The sequence below is a fragment of the Eschrichtius robustus genome, chromosome 16 (assembly GCF_028021215.1).
Source record: "Eschrichtius robustus isolate mEscRob2 chromosome 16, mEscRob2.pri, whole genome shotgun sequence".
In the NCBI taxonomy this organism is placed as follows: domain Eukaryota; kingdom Metazoa; phylum Chordata; class Mammalia; order Artiodactyla; family Eschrichtiidae; genus Eschrichtius; species Eschrichtius robustus.
Genome location: NC_090839.1, coordinates 70333511 through 70351879, shown reverse-complemented (window position 1 = coordinate 70351879; position 18369 = coordinate 70333511). Strand labels below are relative to the sequence as shown.

General features: G+C 48.6%; 1 protein-coding gene across 2 annotated transcripts; it reads left to right on the top strand.

Moving 5' to 3' along the window:
- Positions 1 to 673: 673 nt before the first annotated feature.
- Positions 674 to 15359, top strand: UMOD (uromodulin). 2 transcript variants are annotated; one of them, XM_068524156.1, is made up of 11 exons: positions 674 to 775; positions 2260 to 2456; positions 3627 to 4403; positions 4500 to 4607; positions 5735 to 5943; positions 6884 to 7032; positions 9439 to 9684; positions 12191 to 12353; positions 12956 to 13037; positions 13933 to 13974; positions 15031 to 15359. In XM_068524156.1, the coding sequence occupies exons 2-11, from the start codon at positions 2363 to 2365 to the stop codon at positions 15090 to 15092; spliced, it is 1932 nt and encodes a 643-aa protein (XP_068380257.1). In that variant the 5' UTR covers positions 674 to 775; positions 2260 to 2362; the 3' UTR covers positions 15093 to 15359. The 2 variants fall into 2 exon arrangements, with proteins under 2 accessions (XP_068380257.1, XP_068380258.1); XM_068524157.1 differs by having other exon boundaries at positions 732 to 943.
- Positions 15360 to 18369: the final 3010 nt, after the last annotated feature.

Genomic DNA, 18369 nt, shown 5'->3' with positions numbered 1-18369 from the left:
ACGAAAATGACCTCAGGAAGGAAAGAAATGAGACTACTGGCACACAGCAATGGCTGATCAGGATTCCGATGGACTGACTCCAAAGTTAGTTTGTTCAGTCACAAAGTTATCCACATCCCAAGGGACCTTCCTTCGTGGGAATTCAGATTCCCTGGTTCATAAAGTGAGTCTGGTCCAAATATGTCTGAGTTATCTTCTGGCTCTGACCTTCAGCCATTCTCAGCTCCTTTCCTGCTCCCATCTGGACCCCAGGGGAGCTGGCTTAGCCCATGAGGATGGAGTGTGCTTTGGAACCCGAGCGGCCACAGGTACATGTCCCAGTATGGACAATGAACACCCTTTTCACCTGGAGAAGCCTGGCTTCGGATTCTGACCTCTGCCTGGCTCCACCTCGTCCTTTTCAATGACCAAGAAAAAGCCCAGTAACTTGGCACTGTTTTCTCAGTTAATTTCTAACGAAGGAATCTCTTGATCCCAAAAGGTGCAGAACAGAGGGCTTGTAACTGTGGGCACAAGTGTGACCCCCAGTGTCAATCATTTGGGGTCTCTACCAATTAGGAAAAAGAATAACAACCAGCTCACAGCCTAGGAAAGGAAAACACTGTGCCAAAGGAGGAAAATATTCCACCCCTGGGAAAACAATCAAGAAATAGAACCAGAGAATAACTGGAGGCGAGAGTGCCAGTGGGGGGCAGATGTGTGTGTATATATATACATATATATATACAGGAGGCACACACTTGTAAACGGACTAATTCTACCTTTCTGGCTTCAGGTAAGGCTATCTGCAGCTCTCACTTCTCCTAGCCACTTCTCCCCATCTGGTCTTCTGCTGATTTCCATTCTGTTTGAGGGAGAGGGGAGCAGAAATGAAGAGATGGGACACTTGGGTCAGACCTAGGTTGAGTCATCACTCTGCTGACCATTGGCTTTGTGAGCTTTGGTAAGTCAATCCCCCTCTCTTTCAGCCTGTGCTTCCCTAACAACAATTTTTTCATTCATTCAATTCATATTAGTGAAATGCCTACTATGTACCAGGCACTGGGGAATACAGCAGTGAACAAGAGTATCTGCTCTGAGCCTGCTTTGCACATATCACCTCAGTTAATCCCCGGACCACAATATGCAGTCGGTTATTAGCCAAACTATAGGTCACAACCCATCAGTGGATCATGAAATCATTTGTGGATTACATTAAGAATTTTATTTTAATTAAATACAATAGAATATGTCATCAAAGAATGCACACCGTAATGGTAAGAATTGTTTTATAAAACATTCATTTCATGTGTGCATGTGTGTGTGTGTGTGTGTGTGTGTGCGTGTGTGTGTGTACAAGCAGCTGCACTGGGTCATGGCATAAAATAATTTCCTTATAGCAGATCATTGTCTCAAAGGCTTGCAAAACACTTTTCTAGGACACAGGTTCTTTGATGACAGGGGACTTCTTCACAGTGAGCCTGATGCATTGTAGTCACTCAATTTGTGCAAGCGCTGATCTCTATTTCATAGATGAGGAAACTAAGTCTTAGCAAATTGAAATACATTGCCCAGTGTTACACTATGAGTTTACCAATCATGGTGATTGGTAAAATAGGGATTTGAATCCTGGTTGCAGGCTCCAGGTCCCACATATTTAACCACCATGCTATGCTATTTTGGTGCGTAAAAATTGGGGTAATAGTAGATTATTTTGCCAGGTGGGTGAAATAATAAGTGAGCACTCTGGAAACATTAAAATACATTACGAAGGTTAATCACCTCTCAAGTTGCTTATCTCAAGCCACTTCTTTACAATACGTGAGTTGCATGAAGTCAGGGACTTTGTCTGTCACCTTGGTGCATAGCTCCCTGTTTGGCACATAGTAACTACTCAATAAATGTTTGTTGAATGAATAAACGTATCTAGGCAAGTTAAAAGTTTCCCATCAGGGGATCAGGAGTTGGCTGTTAAAACCCAAAGCTGCCTCCAATAAGATGGTGAGTCCAGAGCACTCCCCCATCTTGCCGGTTCCTGCTCCAGATGAGAGACTCAGTTCTTCCAAATGCGCTGAAACTGGGGAAGCTGATGCTGGGATGTGAGTGGGAGTTAAGAGTAGGGCCATAGAGGGGAAAACCCCACCAAAGCAAGGGCCACAACGATACACACTTTTTGTGGTTCACATAAATGGCATCTCCTGGACTTACGCAGTGCACAACCAAAGTACTGTGGGGCTGGGAGTTAGATCATGTGTTTATCCCATCCGTCTCTGTTCACAGGACTTCAGGTGTCAAGGACAAGGAGGAAACCCCAAGAGGTCAGCCTTTCCTTGCCTTTGGGAAAGTCTTCCCAGACCAGAAGTAGCTGTGAAGAGCAGAAAAGATGAAGTGGCCCTTCTCTTCGACCTTAATGTGGATGGTAGTGGTGGTGACCTCTTGGGTCATCATAGCTGCAGCCTCTGACACCTCGGCAGCGAGTAAGTGCTGTGTGCGTATAGTGAGCAGTGCCCCCATTAGCAGAGGTGGTCTCAGTCCCTCTCCTGTTATGCTTGGGATTTGCACAGTCTTTATTCTAAATTCATTTCTTACTCTTTAATGTACATAGGACTCACCCAGGAATTTTACTAAAATGCAGATTCTGATTCAGTAAGTCTGGAGTGGGGCCTGAGATTCTGCATTCTAACAAGCTCCCAGATAATGCTGATGCTGTGGTCCTTGGATCACGTATTGAGAGACAAAAGTCTAGAATATCACTGAGGCCCCCTGGCACTTCACTGGAAGGTCAAGAACATACTCAACCACACAGGAGATTTGAACACACCCACGTGGCTTCCAAATACCTCCCGTTTAACACTTAAGTGACCATTCCGTTGGGTTGCACATTGCTTCAGCTTTTCCTTGGAGAAGGGAGCTGGCCACCACCCCACAATCCCCAGCTGGGGTACTTTGGGACAGAGAGCAAATACCATCGTGTTGTCGTGGCTAAGAGCACACACTCTATGGTCCTGCCACCTCGGTTTGTGTCCCAGCGCTGCTGCTTACCAGTGGAGCAAGTGGCTTAAAACTTCTGAATCTTGTTTCCTCACCTTTAAAATAAGGGCAAATACAAGGGTCATTCCCCAGGGCCATTGGAGAGGATTCAATGAGATAATGAATAGAAAGTGCCTATCCCAGTGTCTGGCATATAGTAAGTGCTTAATAAACAACAGCTCACTATCTTTACTGTTATCGGGTTGGCCAGAAGTTTCGTTTGGATTTCTCCATATGATCTTATTATTATTGTCACAGAGGAACAAAGTGTGATTGCCACCGCCAGATAGAGAGAGGAAGCAGGGAAGGAGATCTGAGCAAAAGGCATAGAATGTACCAAGTCGGGGAAGGGGTGACAGGGTCACCTAAGTCCTACCAAAGTGTCAAGAACTCTGCATTATTCCTCTGGAGGTGGAAAGGTGGACGTTTGAAAAGAAGACACAGCTTGAAGGCAATGCTTAGACACCATCAGGGGAGTTTGGTTTGTTTCTTTCGAAGGTGGTCGGCTATGGACTAAATCTTAAAGGACATGGGTACCCTAAGGGACACGGGAAGAGTCTCTGGGTGACCAGTGGCCTAGCGGCCTCCACTCTGAGTCTGGTCTCTTCTGTCCGCAGGAAGCTGCTCTGAATGTCACAGCAATGCCACCTGCACAGAGGATGGGGCTGCCACTACGTGCTCCTGCCAGGCGGGCTTCACTGGCGACGGCCTCGAGTGCGAGGACCTGGATGAATGCGCCACTCCTGGGACACACAACTGCTCCGCCCCCAGCAGCTGCGTGAACACGCCAGGTTCCTACACGTGCGTCTGCCCGGAAGGCTTCCGCCTGAGCTCCGAGCTCGGCTGCACGGACGTGGACGAGTGTGCAGAGCCAGGGCTCAACCACTGCCACGCCCTGGCCACCTGCGTCAACAGCGAGGGCAACTACTCGTGCGTGTGCCCCGCAGGCTACTGGGGGGACGGGAGGCACTGTGAGTGCTCCCCGGGCTCCTGCGGGCCTGGCCTGGACTGCGTGCACGAGGGCGACACGCTCGTGTGCGCCGACCCGTGCCAGGCCCACCGCATCCTGGACGAATACTGGCGCAGCGCCCAGTACGGCGCGGGCTACGCCTGCGACTCCGACGTGGCCGGCTGGTACCGCTTCGTGGGCCAGGGCGGCGTGCGCCTGGCCGAGACCTGCGTGCCCGTCCTGCGCTGCAACACGGCCGCGCCCATGTGGCTCAATGGCACGCACCCGTCGAGCAGCGACGGCATCGTGAGCCTCAGGGCCTGCGCGCACTGGAGCGGCCACTGCTGCCTGTGGGACACGCCCGTCCAGGTGAAGGCCTGCGCCGGCGGCTACTATGTCTACAACCTGACGGCGCCCCCCGAGTGTCATCTGGCTTACTGCACAGGTGAGTGGGTGACTCTCCGCCACCCCAACCGGGCCGCGTGGGCGCCTCGAGGGACTGGAGCGCATCCTTGTTGACTGGCTGTCTGTAACCCTGCAGACCCCGGTTCCGTGGAGGGGACGTGTGAGGAGTGCAGTGTAGACGAGGACTGCAAATCGGATAATGGCAGATGGCACTGCCAGTGCAAACAGGACTTGAGCATCACCGGTGAGGCCAGTGGGGAGGAGGGGAGGTCCTGAGAAATGTCAGTCACCGGGGGAGGGACACATTCCTGCGTGGGAATTGGGGGCCCGTGGGGATGACCTGGGGAATGCTTATTATCCAATGTGAGTGGAAAGCCGGTCCGGTAATATCCATTTAAACCCAGCAAGGAGCTCTCTGGGCTCCCAGAGCTTGGGGAACCACCTCACCCCCAGCCTTCGTTCTGAGGCCCCCTGCACCACAGTGGATACGCAAGTGGCTGCCACCTGTCGGCCCGAGGCTACCTGAGCCATATTCCTGCAGCACAAGAGCGCAGGCGTGGCCCGCAGTCTGCAGTTTCTTGGGCCGGGGCCTCCACTGACCAGCTGAGGACCCTGAGCAGGGCCGTGGCCATCTCTAAACCTGTTTCCCCATATGGATAATGAGTGAAGCAGGCTAGTATTTCCCAAATTCCAGTCCTGATTTTAGTCACATCGTTCTTGTAAGTAAACTTGGGACATTGAAGTTCACTGCTGTGTCTGTGGGAAGTAACACTTACCCTACGTAGACGGTAACAGTAAAAATGAATACAATGAAAGAAAGGCATTCAATTTCAGCAGCTGTGTAATACTTCAATTTAAAAAGTCCAACCCTCTGTTGTTATGTGCTGCAAATACTTAGCCAGAGGTCTGCGCTCTGCTGTTTCAAAGGAAAATTAGCAAGTGTAGGGCACTGAAAACATTAGCAGCTATTGAGGACTGTCTCCTTGACGTAGAAAGGATGGAAAGAAACTGCAGTTAACTTATTAGCTTTTTTTGTTTGCTTGTTGTTTTGTTTTGTTTTACTGGGATTCAATGTTATTTAATGCCGGGGCAGTGAACGACCCAAAGATAATACTGTTCCTTGTATACAACCTACTCTTAGGGTAACATGGTCTGGTGGTTGGTCACACGGATCCATCCAGTGAGCTGGGAATCCAGTCTCATGTCTCCATCTCTCTCAGAAGGGAGACCACAGCGGGAGACCGAAGCGAATCTGAGTACCCCCCAGCTGGCGGCCAACCTGGCTAGCTGGGCCTGGGCCCTGGGGATGTGCCGTACCCTGAATTGTGGTCCCAGGCCTCCCTCCGATCCTGTCTTCCCTAATCATTTCAGATCTCTCCCTCCTGGAGCGCAGGCTGGAATGTGGGGTCAATGACATTAAGCTGTCCCTGGGCAAGTGCCAGCTCAAGAGCCTGGGCTTTGAGAAGGTCTTCATGTACCTGCGGGACAGCCAGTGCTCGGGCTTCACTGAGAGGGGCGACCGGGACTGGATGTCCGTGGTGACCCCAGCCAGGGATGGGCCCTGTGGGACGGTGATGACGGTACGTTCTGGCCAGTGTGGGACAGGGTCAGGGCACTGCCTGGTTCAAGCCTAGCCCTACCACTTGCTAGCTGTGTGAGCTTGGGTGACTTATTTAACCTAGCTGTGCCTCAGCTTCCTCAGCTGTAAAATGGAGTAATAATAGTACCTACCGCATAGGGTTAAGAGGGTTAAGGGAGTTAATGTGTGTGAAATGATTAGGACGGTGACTGGCACATAGTAAGTGCTCGGTAAACGTTAGCAGCAAATACGAGGACGATCCATAGTGATAGTTCCCCATTTTACAGATGGGAAAGGTAAGGCCCAGACAGTGCAATGACTGTTCTAAGCCAGTAGGTATCAGCGCTGAGTTCAGAAGCAGATCTGTTTGTCTCTGGCCATCCTGGGAGGCAGGGTCTGCATCACTGATGTTTGGAGGCCTAGGACTTCAGCTATAGAAGCCTCCTCCGAAGGGACCCAGAGGTAAACACTTGTGTGAGTGGGCTCTGCTTCCTCCCATCTCCCTCGTCCCCCAAAAGAAAGAGGACAAAAGAAACAAGGAAAAAATTGTCATTTGCCAAATATGGCTTTTTGAAGTTCCACCATTAATGATGACCCGGTACGTGGTTTTCAGTCTTTTTAGTGTTTGCGAGAGGAAGCATGGGGTGATGGGAAGAGTCCAGGCTTGTTAGAGCCCCTGTAGCAGGGGCAAGTCACTCAGTTCCCATGAACTTCTGTCTCCTTTCAAGAGGCGGGGAGGTGGTTGCCTTGCCTCTTAGGGTCATTGCAGGGCCAGTGCAATGATGCAGTATGAGCGTTTAGCTGGGGTGAGGGAAGGGGGCTAGCACGTGAGTCGTGCTCGCGGAAACCGGGAAGGCAGTTTCAACACCTTTGGCTTTGAATCTTACATTCTATGCCCCTTTTTCCACCCTCCCTCCCCCCACCTCCCCACCCCAACACAGAGGAATGAAACTCATGCCACATACAGCAACACTCTCTACCTGGCAGATGAGCTCATCATCCGTGACCGCAACATCAAAATCAACTTTGCGTGCTCCTATCCCCTGGACATGAAAGTCAGCCTGAAGACCTCCCTGCAGCCAATGGTCAGGTGCGGCCAGAGAGGGTCCCCAACGTCCCTGGCCGGCTCCACCCCACAGCCCCTTAGACACCAGGCCCTTAGCTTCCCTGTCCACTGCCGCCCATGAGGAGCTGGGCGGAGGGAGGTGGCTGGGAGGAAGTGTTGGACTCCATAAGGAGCCCCTAAGGAGCCCAGCTAGGAAGTCTGGAGCCTGCTTTCATAATCCCGGCTCCATCACACAGATGGCTTTGGGAAGTTGATGGCCCCACTCTGAGTGTCAGTCTTCTCATATGTGAAATGGGTTTAGCAATGCTGGACTGTCTTTCTTAGAAGCACAAAAATGCTCTGCAGAGGTGAAACCAACATTAGGGTCCCTGGCTTATCAGAGGGGTAGGGTGGGGTGGTTGGACCAGAGGAAAGAAGGGAGAGGTCTCGATTCAGACCTGCTATGGGACTGGGCAAGTTGTACCCCATATCTGGACCTCAGTTTCTTTCTCTGTAAATAGAAGGAGTTTGAACAAAGAGGGGTTTACAATTTATGCTTCTTGGAGTGTGAGGGTCTTTAACGAGGTGATTTAGGGGTGGGAACCAGAAAACTTCTACCCACATTGAGTGCCACATGAGGTTTTATTTTATTTTTTCCTATTTTTTAAATTGTAGTTGATTTACAATGTTGTGTTAATTCCTACGTACAGCAAAGTGATTCAGATATATATATATATATATATATATATATATATATATATACACACGCACGCATTCTTTTTTCATATTCTTTTCCATTATGGTTTATCATAGGATACGGAATATAGACCCCTGTGCTCTACAGTAGGACCTTGTTGTTTATCCATTCTGTATATAAAGCTTACATCTGCTAACCCCAGCCTCCTACTCCATCCCTTCCCCAACCCCCTCCCCCTTGGCAGCCACCAGTCTGTTCTCTATGTCCGTTAAGTCTGTTTCTGTTTCCTAGATAGGTTCATTTGTGTCATATTTTAGATTCCACATATAAGTGATATCATATGGTATTTGTCTTTCTCTTTCTGACTTACTTCACTTAGTATGATAATCTCTAGTTGCATCCATATTGCTGCAAATGGCATTATTTCATCCTTTTTTATAGCTGAGTAGTATTCCTTTGTATATATATATGTACCACATCTTCTTTATCAGCTTTATTATTTAAAAAAATAAAAGGATCTGGTTGCTAAATAAACTAGAAAATCTCTGAATAGGATGAATCACAAGCCAATGAAGCTGATACTGGAAAAAAATAATAGTTGTAATAATAACAAGTGTTTATCGAGAGCTGACCATATGTCAGGCATTGTGCTAAGTGTTCTACATGGAACATCTCATTGAAAACTTAGCACACCCCAGGAGGTGTAAGTATTATTATTATTCCCATTATACAGATATGGAAATTGAAGGTCAAAGAAGGTTTAGTAACTGTCCAAAGTTGTAGAGGCTAGTAAGTGACAGAGCTGGGATTCAAACCCAGGCCATCAGGCATAGAGTCCCCACTCTACCGTGACCTTGTCTTTGAAGCTTGCCCATGGTCACATGTTCCCTGGGCCAACCAGACTTGGAGAAGGGCACTGGGCACTGATGAGGGTGCTTGGCTGACCTGAAGGAAGACAGTTACTCATTGTCTGCTTTTGTGTGGCCGAGCAGTGCCCTGGAGCAATGTGGCCACGTCCCAGGCCTGGTTGGTTCCAGGGAACAACACATCTGTACGCAGATCTCTCTCTGGCTTGAGCTAGAGATCTCATTCCAGTCTAACCAAGTCCAAACCAATAACCCCATTCTCACCTCTGAAATGGACTTCCACATTACTATTTCTCATGTACCCCATTTCCTCGGGCATCAGTCTTTCAGTGTCCTTTGTAGGATAATCCCATGGAGTCTACATCAGTGTGACTGTTTTTAATGTGATTTGAAATAACCCATTTTAAAAACCCCAATCTTCTGCTGTAGGTGCAGCCAGAACTCTGACTAAGGACTGTAGGACTCATAGCCCATCTTTTTAAACTGTTCTAGATTAAGACCAAAAAAGGAATCTAGGTGATTCCCTAGAGAATGTGTTTGCTGCGCTTCTTGAACGCAGGGGCCACCACCTGAGGGGGTGGACATGTTACAGAAAATGTGGTCTATGCATCAGAAGCAGCAGCAGCACCTGGGAGCTCGTTAGAAAAGCAGAACCCTGAGCCCCACCGCAAACCTACAGAGCCAGAACCTGCATTTCACCAAGATCCCTAAGTGACCTGTGTGTGCTCATTGTACTTTGCAGAGCAATGGTTGGTGGGTTCCAGTCCTATTGCTGGATAAAAATGCAAATAACTGCCAGGAACTGCTTAGGAATGCAGACCAGAAAGGATGACCTATCTGTTGCTATTCTCAGCTCTGGTTCTCTCACCAGCCCCTCTCCTCCTGCAGCGCCCTAAACATCAGCATGGGTGGGACTGGAATGTTCACCGTGTGGATGGCGCTCTTCCAGAGCCCTGCCTACATACAGCCCTACCAAGGCTCCTCCGTGACCCTGTCCACTGAGGCCTTTCTCTATGTGGGCACCATGCTGGATGGGGGCGACTTGTCCCGGTTTGCACTGCTGATGACCAACTGCTATGCCACACCCAGCAGCAATGCCACAGACCCTTTGAAGTACTTCATCATCCAGGACAGGTAAGGCCCACGGATGGAATTTGGGAGCAGGGAGGGTCTTTGGACTTGGATGGGTACAAAGTACATTTTTATATTCATTCACCTCTAGCTGAAATTTAGCATTGCCATTCATTATGATATAGGCAAGAAACCACAGAAATATTAGCAGGACATATGAACACATTTACACACATCAATACTTTTTAGTTACTATAGTATTAGAATTTCTACTAGATATTATTTGATGTAATATCAAATCCATGTACTTGTAAATATATGTATACATTTATAAAATAGATATGTAAATATATAATGCATGTATCAAAAGTTTTAATATTTTAAGAACTATGTTTAATTGGTTTTCTTTATAATCTTATGTAATTTAGTTTATGCATTTAAGGCATTATTTTTGAGGAGGGAAGCATGGGCTTCACCAGATGGTGGAGGGGGTCCAGGACTCAGAAAAGGATGAGAAACCTGATGGAAAGGCAGGCCCCGGGCAGGAGCAGGCTGGCACTTGGCTGGGAGGAGTGCAGTGGAGGTATGGTTAGCCAAGGGCCAACTGAAACAGGGAGGACACAGGTGGGCTGCTTTTGACTCAAGTGCATTAGAGAACCATGAACCACACTGTGAGAAAGTAGTTCACGGTTTCATTCATAAATTGAACAGATATTTTTGGAAGTTTATGTGTGTCAGGCTGTGTGAATAACAGTGACTAGAAGGGACAAAAATCTCTGCCCCCATATAGCTGATATTCTAAGCAGGGAGACCAACAATGAAACAAAAGTGACATCCATGGCATATTAATGATGAAGGGGCTGTAGAAAAAAACCTAAGCAGGAAAAGGGGAGGGGCATTTGCAATTCTAATAGTGCAGTCAGAGAAAGCACTCCCAGGAGACACTGACCTGTTTCTGTTTCAGTTCTGTTAGCATCTGCATGGTCACATCAAGGGGGAAGGTCTCAGCTGGGTGCTCATCTGATGCTCACACTTCTGTTATTTGCTCATCTCCCTTTGCAACAAAAAGGAAGGAGAGCAGAAGTCTGTTTCAGGCCTTTTACAGTCAACAGTGTCTAAGTACAACGTAATAGCACTGCTTTACTTTATATTTATTAGTATGGTCGTGTTTTATATATGGCAGCTAATACTGGTTTGCTATTTGTGGTCATGATCTTCTAAAAAATAGATGTATTTCAGTAAAAAGGATGATATAATAATGTAAAATAATAATACAGATATTGGGAAACAGGAAAACATTCATGGAGATGGTTTCTGGCTAAGGCAAAAAAGAACTGAAATTTGGAAAATGCTGGCATGACCTCGATTGGGGCATCATGGAGACTTGGGTTCATATCTTGGCTTTGCTATTTCTTAGTTTGAGACACAAGTCATTTCATCTCTCTGGATATCCATGTTCTCATATGTGAAATAGGCATAAATGAAACATACCATGCAGAGATTTTTTAAGCTTTTTTTTTTGTTTGAGTATAAAGGTAGAGCATGTACATTGCGGAAAGCTTGGAAAGTTTTGAAAAAGAAGCATGAAGAAATGCTGGCTGTGGCCCTGTGTTTCTGCCGTGGCATGGGTGGGAGCTGGGCCGAGGACCACCAGTCTGTGAGAGGCTCAGAATATCACAGGGCGTGTAAAGAGGAGACAAGTTGGGGAGACCATGAGCAGCTAGAGGAGACACGTAGGTGCCTTGCTTGGGTTGAGTGCCTGGGGCTGCCGAGGGCAGCGCTGGATGCCACGCTCTCTGCCTTTCATGAGGTGGGTCCCCTTAACCTCAGGGCTTTTATTTTGCCAAGTGAAGTCAGATCTGAATTGGAGGGGGCACAGAGTAGAGGGAACACTACCCCCAGAAGTTCCTTTCTCGGTTCTCCTCTGCAATCAGCCTTCAGCCCCTTTTCTAAATCCATTTTGAGCAGATAATGTGGACTAGCAGACAGGGTACCTGATTTACCTGCTCAGAGTACCTACGTACCCTGCTCCAGCCCAGCACCTGTGTGAGTCTCCGAACGTGCAGTTTTGAGTTTCTATCCATGTGTTTGGGTGCGTTGTGTATGTGTGTAGATGAGCACACACACTCCAATTTGGTCAGTGGCCCTCAGTGCTCAGACGTTTCCATTGTTAAAATTAACACCAGGCACTAGTGGACAGCCAATAAATGGTAGGTAATGATTCCTGAATGCCATTTCCTGGGAAATCAGGAAGTGCTGACTTTAGGATGGTTGCAGCTCTGTACCGATGACATTTTTACTTTAGAATCATATATATGTATCACCTATTGTACGTCACATACTGTAATAAGTACTTTGTAATTTTAACTCATTCGATCGTTGCAACTATCTTATGGTGTGGGCTACAATTATTATTCCTCCTACGTAGATAGGGAAACAGGCTCAGAAAGGTTAAGTAAATGGCCCACGGTCACACAGCTAATAAGTGGTGGAGTGAGATTTAAATCCAGGAAGTCTGGCCCCAGAGTGTTTGCTTAGCCAACCGTGTTATATGACGTAACCTTCCCAGATGTCCACGCACGGCGGACTCAACCATCCAAGTGGAGGAGAATGGGGAGTCCCCTCAGGGCCGCTTTTCCGTCCAGATGTTCCGTTTTGCTGGAAACTATGACCTGGTCTACCTGCACTGTGAAGTGTACCTCTGCGACACCGTGAATGAAAAGTGCAAACCTGTGAGTCACCTCCCCTCCCTCAGCCTGCTCACCACGCCCTCCACCACGCCCAGCTCCCATAACCGAAGACATTTGGCCACAAGGTTCAAAGAAAACGTATAAACATCTCTGCCATGTTTCTGTTTTAGTACAGGGGTAGACAGAGCAACAAGATGAGGCTGGTGTGGCCAGGCAGGAGACCTAGGCTGTGGGGAAGTCAGGTGGGGTCAGGGCAGTGCAGCAGAACCTCTGGCTTATCTGCAAGCTTGTGTTCTAATAACAGAAACTGACATTTTTAAGCAGTGAGTGCGACTTATGTGTGTTAACTTGTTAATACTTCACAGCAACTCTGGGAGGGAGGTATTTTATCAGCCCCTTTTTCTATATGGGGAGAGAGGTTCAGAGGCTCAGTGACTTCCCTAAGATCGTACATCTAACATATGGTAGAGCTGGGACCTGAGCCCACGTATACCGATCTCCTAACAACCCCTGCCTCTACCATCCTCAAGTCCCAGCCTGAGGCAGGAGGTTGCTCCTGTGAAGGGTGTAGCCCACTCCCCCTGGCAGGGCCACATTCAGTCTCTCCCTTGTGGAAAGGCTTCTTTGTCACCCTCTCCCTGCAGACCTGCTCCGAGACCAGATTCCGCAGTGGGGGCATCATAGACCAAACCCATGTCCTCAACTTGGGTCCCATCACACGGAAAGGTAAGAGGGCCCCTCCCTTCCCCACATTCCTGGCGAGAAATGTTCTCTGGAGATAAGGAGGGGTGACAGAACCTGGCACTTGGGATCTTACTGGGGTCTGAAGAACTGGAGCAAGTAAATCCTGCGAGGCGATGTGGACTATAAGCTGCCTTCCTCTTGCCGGTTCTCATTCATTCATTCATTGCACAGCTGTCTTCTCATGCCTGCCTTGTGCCAGGCCTCGTGCTAGTGGCCAGGGTCTCAGGATGAGCAGCAACATGTACAAGCCTGGCTCATGTGGCACTCATGGACCAGTAGGGGAGACATCAGTCAAATAATCGTGTATCTCTGCGGTTGCGATAAGTGCAGTCACGAAAATGGATCAGGAACTCTGAGCTCTTACAGCAGGGGAAGCAGACCTAGTGAGGAGGATTGGGGAAGAATGGAGCTGAGGTTTGGAAATTGAGAAGGGATTAACTACGCGGGGTCAGGAGAAGCAGAGGAGAGGGAGGAATCCCAAGGAGAGAGTAGAGCATGGGCAAAGGGCCTGTGGCAGGAGGGAGCCTACCGTGCTAGAGTAACTGGGATAAGGCCAGGCAGGCTGGAAGGAGGAGGGTGAGCTGATGCAGGTTGGGGACCAGACCATGTGAGGCCTTAGAGTACTTCTTCTCTTTCTTCTCCTCCCCCTCCTCCCCCTCCCCCTCGTTTTAATTGAAACATAATTGACATGTGGTTCTTGCTAAGGTTTTGCGCCTTTCTCTTGAAAGTAGCTGGCAGCCACTGAGGGGTCCAAAGCAGGGGAGTGACATGATCAGATTGGGGTTTCAAAAAGACCACGCTGGCTGCAAGGAGGAGCAGATGGAAGGGGCTTCACCCAGGCTTCCCCACGCACTGACCCTTCTGTTTCCTCCCACAGGGAGCCAGGCCGCAGTCTCGAGGGCTGCTTCCAGTAGCTTGGGTAAGTTCAGGTCCTCTTTGCACAGGGACTTGCACCAGAACCTTCCTCTGGGGCTTTTATCTGTGGGCCCAGGGTGTGCTGGAGTACCTGGCCTGCTTGAGCTGAGCTCTGAAGGGGTGACGGCCCTTACAGAAAGTCTTGGACCTGGGGCTGCACACATAGCCATGCTGTCCCACAACGGTGCGCATGGATGCAGGCACGCACAGACAGGTGCACAAGAACAGACATCACCCAGACGTTCACACACACACACACACAAGAGGTCATGTGCACGTATTCACATTCACACACAAAGGTGCATGACAGCTGGAGCTGCATGTGTGCATATCTGTATATACAGACATAGACTCGCTTGTTACACACTTGTACACAGTGAGCAAGCACACACTCTAGATCTGCACCTTGGGCACTTCCTGAAGCTTCAAGGCTCATCTCTAACACCTTTTTCAGGATGCTTAGTGCCGGGATGAACACAGCAGAAAAACAAGAAACCCTGTTTTTCTGCTTCTCCGCTCCTCTGACCACAAAGGCCGGGGACCGGCAGCATTTTCATGGCCCTTGATTTTTATGGCCACTGAACTGACTGAAAATCTGGACGAAAAGTGAATCCATGTAACTGTTGTCCTGCTTGGCTCCTGGCACCTAGATCCGAGCAGGTTGTTACACCAACCTAGTGTTTGACCTGAGCTAGTTCATCCCAGTATCAGTGAGCTCAGAGCTGGAGAGTCAAGCCCAAGAGGCTTGCCCTTTGTGAATATCCCTCAAGGTCACCAAGGTTGAGTAAGCTGGTCACTGCACAAGAGTGCCCTTTTGAGGGGATACCAAGGCTAGTGCCTGCGGAATGCCTGCCTTTTTCAGATTGGTCCACCTGGGAGGGCACCTTTTTCTAATTGGTTTTCAGGGCAGGTAAAGAGAAAGCTTCCTTTTTCTAAATGATCAGCCCAGAGAGGGTGTCCTTTCCTATTGGTCAGTTTAGAGGAAGCAGTTTATGTTCATTTTGCACATAAAATGTGCACATCAGTGCTAGCGGCAGCCCTGTAATCGCTTTCCTTTCAGGGCTCCTGAAGGTCTGGCTGCCTCTGCTTCTGTCGGCCACCTTGACCCTGATGTCTCAGTGATCAGTGGCTGGAAACCCTGTGCTCTGTGGTTACCAACTCACTTCCTACTGACTGGTGAGGCGATGCAGGCTGGCACTCTACCCACAGAGAAAGGAGCCCACGTTTCAGTAGCTCTGCTCCTATTTTCTCCCCTTTAATCCTTGCTACCGAAAAACAGCCTGTGTCTTTAAATGCTGCCTTCTCTCAAAATGGGACTTGTGATATGTCTGCACATGAGGCCCCTATCTCCTTAAATAGTGTTGCAAAATAATAATTTTGAAAAGCTCAGTCTGTGAGTCGTTTATTCACCCAATAAGTATTTATTGGGCACCTGCTCTATGTAGGCACTGTCCGTGGTGCTAAGGATCCGATGATGAGTAAAACCAGACTCCATCCCTGCCATCATGGACTTCATGGTCTGGTCGCTGAGACTGGGTTCAACTCTAGTTCTGTGAGCTTAAATAAAATACACGACGTCTCTGAGCTTCATCCATCTATCTATCCGTTCAGTCAGTCAGTCAAGAAATATTTGCTGATCACTTACTACGCGCCAGGCACTGTGCTAGCTGCTGGGGATACAGCAGTGAACAATCCCTGCCCTCCTGGAGCTTAAGGTTTGGCAGGGGAAAAAGAACCTCAACAAGTAATGATAAGTGTGTCAGGCATTGCAGAAATGGAGGATATAGCAGGGGGCTGCTGCTTCTGCATAATGGGGATAATAGTGATACCCTCACAGGGTTCATTCAGTTCTCCAGAAAAAGTTTTTTGAGCACCTAATATATGCCAGGCACTGTGCTAGGTGCTGGGAAAAGACAGACGTGAATAAGATAGACACAGCCCCTGCCTTCTGGAGTCTCACAATCCTTATAGGTGACGTACCTGGCACGTCCTAGGGACCCCTCCATCCTTTGCACTTCTCCCTCCCAATGTAGAAGATGTAGACCTGTTTACAGGGACTTGGCAGCAGAAGCAGAAGGCAGACCATTAACCCCATTGAGAGGGGATGCTTTGCAAGGGGGGCCTCCAGGAGGCTCCTTGCACGCACAACCAGAGGCTGCCCAGGAGACCTGGATATCCCAAGGGGCTCTGGACTTTTTTGACCTGTAGACCAAAGGAAGCTGATGCCAATGGGAAATGTCTGCCTTGATGCCAGCTGCTTCCCTGGACCCCAGCCGTGGCATTCAGGAGAGACCAAGGCCCTGACCCATTATTAGAACCTCTGATCCCAGGGAAAACCACACGTGTGTATCAGCAAACTGGGGGCTGTGGGGACAGCATATCTCAAGTTAAGGAACCTCTTATCACACGCAGACACGCACTGAATCCCCATGCCTGCTGCCTTTACGTAAGAGCTTTACGTGGGAGGACGTCCATGGTCAGATGGGCCTGGCTAGGCATGTGCAGAATCATCTATACTTTGATTCAGGTACAAGAGAACATAAAAACAAAAACAAGGACCAAAGGCAAGAGCCAGGAGGAAAAAGCACATCAGAATTTATCCTTTTGTCCCTCTGTTCCTTTACTTTTCCTTTCCTTTATTTTTCATTCCTTTTTTGTTTGCTATCAGATAGTTATTCAACTTAATATTCAACAGAGATTTTGAGCATAAATTCAAGGCCGGACGCTTTTATAGGCAGCAGGGAAACTGACAGTGATCAAAACAGAGCCCTTGCTGGTAAGGAGCTTATGTTTAAAAGGGGGATACATGTAAACAATAGCTATGTGATATGTCAGGTGGTAACAAGCGCTCAGAAGGGAGGGGGTGGGAAACAAGGGTAATAAGGCAATGAGGGTATTATTTTACATAGGATGGTTGGGGAAGGTCTCTCTGATAAGCAGAAACTGAGAGAAGTAAGAAAATGAACCGGGGAGATAATCTGAGGAAGAACATTACAGGCAGTGGGCCAGCAAGTGCAGAGGCCCTGAGGCAGGAACTTGTGTCTTTCCACCAAGCTCTCAGTAAGACTTGGGCACCATAAGTTTGAGGCATTACACACAGGAAAGGGTCTTGAGCATACATACTGTGATTTCTGCCCATTTGTTTACCCAACAAGTACTGACTAGGTGCTGATGAGAGCTGCAAAGACAGGATCCGCGTCCACAGAGATCTTAGGACCTTCAGAGGGAGACAGATACCTTAGTGGGTAGTTGAGTGTGACAGTAATCAGCCCAGAGAGGCAAAGCACAGAAGAGCAGCACAAGCAAGTCTGGGGAATTTAGGAAAGACTTCCTGGAAGAGGCAGACCTGAATGATAAGCAGTAGGAGGAGGTTGGGCACGGAGTAATCCAGGCAGAGGGAAGAGCGTATGGAAAGGTGTGGAGGGGGAAGAGTTCAGAGAACCACAAATAGGCTGGAGCATAGAGTGTGTGGGGAAAATCTGCAGATGAGCTGGGAGCTGTGAACAGGGGGTCAGATCCCAGGAAGCCTAGTGTGCGGGGGGGGTAGGGCATATTGCTGAGAGGTGACACTGTGGCCTCTGGCTGCAGGGAGATAACAGAATCAAAGGGGACAAGAACGAAAACAGGGAGACCCGTGAGGCAGCTGTTAAAATCACCCTCCTAAGAGATGATGGGGGCCTGAATTCAGGCTGATGACGTGGGGATGAAGAAGGAAGGACAGGTTCAAGAATCTTTGAAAGATTGATGATTATTGGGGCTGAGGGAGAAAAGAAGGAGCCAGGTTTCCAGCTCGGGTGACCAGGTGAGCGGTGGTACCATTGGTTAAGATAGGCTATACAGTGGGTAGGGAGAGATCTAGGGGAATTGATGAGTTAGGATTTGGACCTGCTAAGGTTCAAGGTGCCTCGAGCATCTCAGTCCAAGTGGAGCAGTCCGGCAAGCATCTGGGTAGGCGGATCTGAAGTTCAAGGGAGTAGTCAGGGATGGAGATACACATTTAGAACTCACCAGCCTGTGGATGGTACTTGAAACCATGAGATAACTTGACACCTCCCGGGGAAAGTCCGTGGAGTGACAAGAAAAATGGGACCTACCAGCATTCTCAAGGACAGCTGGAGGAAGACGATAATGATAATGACAATGATAATGATAATGATAGAGCACGAGTATCCAGAGACGTAGGGGAGAATCAAGAAAACAATTGGTACAGGGGAGTCAAGGAGATACAGAGCGCCTGAAGAAAGCAGCGAAAAATCCATTGACAAGAGGCCAGAAAAAATGCCCAGGGGACTTGCCTAAGAGGTGACCTTAGCAGGGCAGTCTTAGCCATAAGCCTCAGACTGAAATGGAGAAGTCAGAGAGGGATGGAGGAACTGACTTTGAAAAGAAGAAAGATCAC

Coding starts and splice junctions, on each gene's coding strand:
- UMOD (XM_068524156.1), top strand. CDS start 2,363: ATGAAGTGGCCCTTCTCTTCGACCTTAATGTGGATGGTAGTGGTGGTG. Junction 2,457..3,626: donor CTCTGACACCTCGGCAGCGA/GTAAGTGCTGTG, acceptor TTCTGTCCGCAG/GAAGCTGCTCTGAATGTCAC. Junction 9,685..12,190: donor TACTTCATCATCCAGGACAG/GTAAGGCCCACG, acceptor TAACCTTCCCAG/ATGTCCACGCACGGCGGACT.